The sequence below is a fragment of the Tarenaya hassleriana genome, unplaced genomic scaffold (assembly GCF_000463585.1).
Source record: "Tarenaya hassleriana unplaced genomic scaffold, ASM46358v1 Cleome133, whole genome shotgun sequence".
Lineage (NCBI taxonomy): Eukaryota > Viridiplantae > Streptophyta > Magnoliopsida > Brassicales > Cleomaceae > Tarenaya > Tarenaya hassleriana.
In genome coordinates, this window is record NW_010963828.1 from 259,627 (window position 1) to 265,716 (window position 6,090).

The 6,090-nt window shown below is 40.9% G+C and overlaps 1 protein-coding gene across 1 annotated transcript; it reads left to right on the forward strand.

Annotated features, from left to right (window-relative positions):
• The first annotated feature begins 4,351 nt into the window (after positions 1–4,351).
• On the forward strand, positions 4,352–5,505 carry LOC104807973. The gene is made up of 2 exons (XM_010533443.1): positions 4,352–5,161; positions 5,276–5,505. The coding sequence occupies exons 1-2, from the start codon at positions 4,876–4,878 to the stop codon at positions 5,434–5,436; spliced, it is 447 nt and encodes a 148-aa protein (XP_010531745.1). The 5' UTR covers positions 4,352–4,875; the 3' UTR covers positions 5,437–5,505.
• The last annotated feature ends 585 nt before the right edge of the window (positions 5,506–6,090 follow it).

A 6,090-nucleotide genomic window follows, 5' to 3' on the forward strand; every position in this document is an offset into this window, starting at 1 on the left:
GGTCACACACAATAGGGATGGACAAGTACGTGTGCTAAATTATCCCGATTAGGAATCCTAATTGGATTGAGATTCCTAATTGGAATAGGAATCCTAATGGGATTAGGAATCCTATTTTGTATAGGAATCCTAATGAGATTAGAATTCTATTACATCTAGGAAACCTAATGAGATTAGAATTCTAATAGGTTTAGGAAACCTAATTAGATTAGGATTCCTAGTAATATATTCCTTATCAAATTAGGATTTTGGAAAGTCTATATAAGGAGAATGTCTTCTAGGGTTTTAAGAGAAGGAAAAAGTAGAAGAAAAAAAAAGAAGAAAAATAAAACCCTAAGCCTCCAAAAACCTTGCACACAAGAGAGATCGAGATCTCTAGTCCTAGCAGACAAGTTCCAAGGTGTTGGAATCCATCCCGACGTGTGGATACGTGTAGAGGGCGAGGTATTCTTCCTGGCTAGAGTGATCGGACGAACAGATCAATTGATACAGGCCCCAGATCGATTGAGGTAAGCGTTCTAACGTTTCTATGATTCAATAGTAGCATGGTTCTAGGGTTTCATTAAAATTTTTGTTTTATATCCGCTGCACAAACCCTAGAATCGATCTCTTAGGAATTAGATTCGCTCATGAGATCCCAGGAAACCCAACAGATTCGATCTTTGCTTTCTTGACGATGTGACCCGATCGTGTGACATGAGTAGACACGATTGGGTGTACCACTGAAACTTGTCCTTTTCGGGATTTTTGCCCTTTCTTTCGCTCCTATTGCTTGTACCTGCAATCATATATGAACGAGCGAGAATCAAAGCTAAACACACATTTAAGCATCTCAGATGACATAAAACCGAGTAAATATGTTAGACGAATCATGTAAAAATTCATGTATATTGCGTGTTATCACTTTACCATAGAATAAATAACCTCTATAAATGGACAAACTTTTGTTCCCAATAACAAATCTGAAACCATCCGAGTCCAAGCATGGAATCGATATAATGTTCTTGCTGATAGCAGGAACAAAATAACAATCATGCAACTCCAATACAAGGCCAGAAGGTAAAGTCAAATCATAAGTCCCGATAGCTAATGCAGCAACTTCTGCTCCATTCCCGATGCGGATATCTACTTCTTCCTTCGCCAATTGTCTACTTCCTCGCAGTCCTTACACATTTCCACAAATGTGCGAGGCACATCTGGTATCTAATACCTATGATGTAGAAGTAAATAAGTTCGCCGAAGATACCAGAAGTCGAAGCTTCCTTAAGTTTATTATTCTCTTGATCTTCCAGGTAGAGTTTGTAATCTTTGTGCCAATGCCCGACGCCATGACAAAAATAACACTCTTCCTTCTTGGACTTAGGCTTAGGTTCAATGACAACGCTTGTCACTTTCCGCTTGCCCTTGCCCTTGCCCTTGGAACGCTTTCTTTTGCTGGAACTCTTTCTAACAACTACCATATCACTCTGTTATGATTCTAAGATCGATAGATTTCCCGATAGACGGTGGATGGGTTCCCTAAACCCCTAAACAACTCGCAAATGAAACCTAAGCAGACGTTCGCGAAGAACGGTCTTAAACCCCGAGTGAACCTGGTTTAGAAACGTAGGGTGATCGAAGATGCCACAAGTGTTGTGCGGAATCAACACTTGATAAGTCAAGTTTGAACGCCACGGATGAAGATCCGATAAGTTCAGAAATTAGTTCTAAAAGAACTCTAAGAGAAACCTCTCAAAATATATTTCAAAGTTGTTCCTATAATCTGAGTTTTGATCTCTATTTATAGAGAAAACAATACATGAAATTTAGCAAAAATTAAAATAAATAAACACAAACAAAGAGGTTTGAATGTGTAGTCTTCAAGAGAGTCAAAATTGACTTTGTAGTCTTCAAGAATGAAGTTGGAAAGTCATCTTGACCAGATTTAATGCCAATTTTCGACCTCTTTCTTGGCTTTAAATTTTGGGTTTTATTTATGGACCATCCAAGAATGAAATCAAGTGGATAATGGGGCTGAACTTGTGGTTGATCCAAATCCATGCACTCTCCCATGTATTCTTGACCCAAACATTCAAGAATAAGGCAATTCGGTACAACTTGTAGCTTCTTCGCACGTGCTCTTGTCATCGGTCTATTTGGCTCGGTGAATTCTCCTGCTTTGTCCATTCCGAAGCAAGCTTCCAATTTAGCTCCTATGGTGTTGCTTTCCATGTCCTCATCATTCTCCTCTTCTTTAGAAAGATTTGTCCTCAAATCTGAATTTTCTGCAACAAAAGGAGATAAATCACACTACAAAAAAAGGCCAAATTTCAACGGATTTCTACCGGATAGCCGTTGGAAATATTCCAACGGATTTCTGATGAAATTCCCACGGATGTGTAACGGATAAGTCCGTTAGAAATCCGTTGGAAATTTCCAATGGCATATCAACGAATATCAACGTTGGATATTTTCCACGCAAATTCCGACGGACATCCGTTGGAAATAACGTTCGACAATTTCCAACGGGCTCCCGTTGCAATAATCCGAATGTTGTAAAACGCGGCAAACATTCCAACGGACATCAGTTGGAAATAGTCGAACGTTATAACGTTCAAATTATTCCAAGAGGAGCCCGTTGGAAGTTTTAACGGTCGACGAAATTCAATGGATTTCTAACGGATATCCGTTGGAATGTTTGTCTATTTAAACCATCCGACCATTTTCTCCCAAACAACTCTCTAAATCATTCTTCTACTATCCTTACACCAAAAACTCTCCCAAAAATGGCTTCTTCAACAAATTCGAATATTCGTTCATCCTAGTAGTGGATATATGAAAGAGTTGATCCGATTACAAAAGATGTAACGCAAGAATTCATGACTGGTTTGGAACAATTTATGAATTTTGCTTCCATGCAGCCGTTGTGCCAAGAACGTGGAAAAATGCTATGTCCATGTACCAGTTGTCGCAATTTTAAATATCGCTGTCAAGAAGATGTTGGTAAACATCTATTTCGAAGGGGATTTGTGGAAGACTATTAAATTTGGCGATTTCATGGAGAAGAAGTTCGGACAATAACAATAACAAGACAACATGTGTCGGCCGAACAGAGGTATGATGTAGATGAAGTTGTTATAAGAAATCCTTATGTTGAAATAGTGACAGATGATTTTCCTGGAGCATTGGTTAATCAAAACTCATCACAAGAGGAGGAGCCAAACGTCGAAACAAAATGGTTTTTCGACATGTTGCATATGACAAATCATCCTATCTATGAAGGATGTAAAGAAGGTCAGTCTCGTTTATCTCTCGCATCAAGATTGATGAGTATGAAAATGGATTACAATGTCACCGAAAGTTGCATGGATTCATTTTGTCAAACGCTGGTGAGTATTTACCTGAAAATAACGAAGTTTCAGAATCGTATTATGATATGAATGCTATGTTGAAGAATTTGGGAATGCCTTATGAAAAGATTGATGTTTGCAAAAATGGTTGCATGCTCTACTGGGGTGAAGAAAAAGAATTGGTTAAGTATAAATTCTGTGGGGCTTACAGATACCGTCCGAGTAAGAATGTACGGAGACAAACTCCGTATAAAAAGATTTTCTATATGCCGGTATCATACAGATTGAAGCATTTGTATGAATCACAACAAACGGCTTCGCATATGAGATGGCATGCCTCGCATTCTGCCGTTGATGGAGAAATGCAACATCCATCGGATGCTTTGGCGTGGAAAAACTTCAACATGGTATTTCCTCAATTTGCTGGCCGCTTTACACATAGCTGCCAATTCAGTCTTCCACGAACGAACGAAACACATTGAGGTGGACTGTCACTTCATCCGGGAGAAGATCATGCAAGGGTTGATAACAACAAAGTATACTCGGAGTGAAGACCAATTAGCAGACATCCTCACAAAGGCGACAAGCTCTTTTGTTCTTAATCGGATTCTTTCCAAGATTGGTCTCATCGAATTCCGCCAACCAATCTTGAGGGGGAATGTTGAAGAACAAGAGAGTAATCAACACAACACGAGCAGACTTGAGGAGCAAGAAACCATCAGGTTAAGTGAAATACAAGCAACCTAATGTCCATAAGGTGTGCATACGTACTTGATCAGATGGGATATGAATGGATTGTTGAGAAAGGCCCATGGAGTTAATGTTGAGACATACAGCAGGAAGCTACTACTTGCCACCTACCTCATAAATACTCCTGAACATGCAAGGCTCCAACACCTAGTTTATTCAATTCTCTTCCCAACTACCTGTTCATTAAATATTTGCTGTAACAACTAGTTTCTCTACTATAAATAGGTGATATCCTGTATCACTTAAGATAAGAAATAGAGACTTAAGGAAATCTGAGTTATTTCCCCTCTATCCTTGTATCGTTCTTATCTCCTCTTTCGTATCAATCTTCATCTCCTTGCTTTTGTTATTTACAAAATCTACAGAAGAGGACTACGTGCAAGCACCACAAGTCCAACGAGGTAATGATCCAAAACTTTCAATGCCTACATTCGCGGGTAGAATTAATCTGGATGCCTATCTCGATTGGGAGAGGCGAATGGACAATATTTTCGAATGTTATGAGTATTCGGATCAGAGAAAGGTTAGATACGCAGCGGCACAACTCACCGACAACGCCTTAGCATGGTGGGATCGAGAAATAGCCGAGAGGCGTAGAGCACAATACGAACCTGTCACAACATGGAGAGAGATGAAGTTCATGATGCGTAAGAGGTATGTACCTCCACATTTTTATCGTGACTTGCAACGCAAATATCGTAACTTGGTGCAGGGAACTAGAATCGTTGAAGAATACTATGAGGAGTTCTAGCACCTACGAAACCGATTGGAGTTAGATGAAAGCGAAGAAGCGATTATGGCACAATTTGTGGATGGATTGCAGGAGCGAGTTGCTCGCAAGGTAGAACGTTTAACTTACCATGATTTGCAGGAACTTATCCATATCTCAATCCAAATCGAGCAGCAAATTGCCAAGAAGCAAGTTCGTTTCAACCGAGCAATAACAACTTCTTCAAACCAATCGTATACACGCGGTGAGAACAAGTCCGGGACTATTCCAACAACCAAATCAACCCAATCCGAGGCAAATATTCGTGACAAAGGGAAAGGAATAGCAACATCTTCGGGATCAGGTCCTAAAGGTAACAAATCAACTCCCGTTGACTTACGTTCACGTGAGATTGTTTGCTACAAGTGTAGGGGACGAGGACATTATGCAAAGGACTGTCCAAACAATCGTGTCATGATCCTTACAGATACGGGAGATTATGAGTCCCTGGACGAAGAGGAGGTTGATGATGTTGATGAGAACATAGAGTATCCGGACAGTGGAGAACTCTTGGTCACAAGGCGAGTTTTGAGCACAATGACAAACCCGGAAGAAACCGCCCAAAGAGAGACAATCTTCCACAGTTGATGAGGACATCGGACCTAGCAGCTTGGAGGAGGACGGGAGCATAACGGAAGGAGCTCTTGAAGACGGGAGCTTAACGGAAGGAGCTCTTGAGGACGGGAGCTTAATGGAAGGAGCTCTTGAGGACGTTGAAGACTTGGCCCATCAGGCGTCAAGACTCTTGCCGGATGATCATAACATCACACGATCATTCGAAGCCGCGGGAACGGGACTTGACATGCACAATGCGAAGGCTCCCCGAGCAAACCCTAGAGTCGAGCCACCATTAACTCGTGCTAGAGCTCGAGCACTTCGTATCACGCTAACCAAGGCTGTCACTCAAGTTCTCGACGGATTCCGGAATAACGATAACAATGGCGCATCCCTATTCGGACAAGAAGTGACCCGGAACGTCTTCAGCATTAAGTCCGAATTAGCTAAGGCCTAGGACATGACTTTAGGCCAGTCTTCGGCCCAAGAGGGAGGCCCACGATCCAGCCCATGTGCAGCCCAAAGGAAGGAGCTTTCCCAACAGCTCTTTATCTCATTTATTGCTAAACCCATGCATGTAAACTTAGCATTAATTATGTTTACTTCTTTTAAAAACTCAGCTCTTGTAATTTGAAAAACACAATTGAGATTTTGCAAGTAAATTTGAGATTGAATTTTCTCTCATCA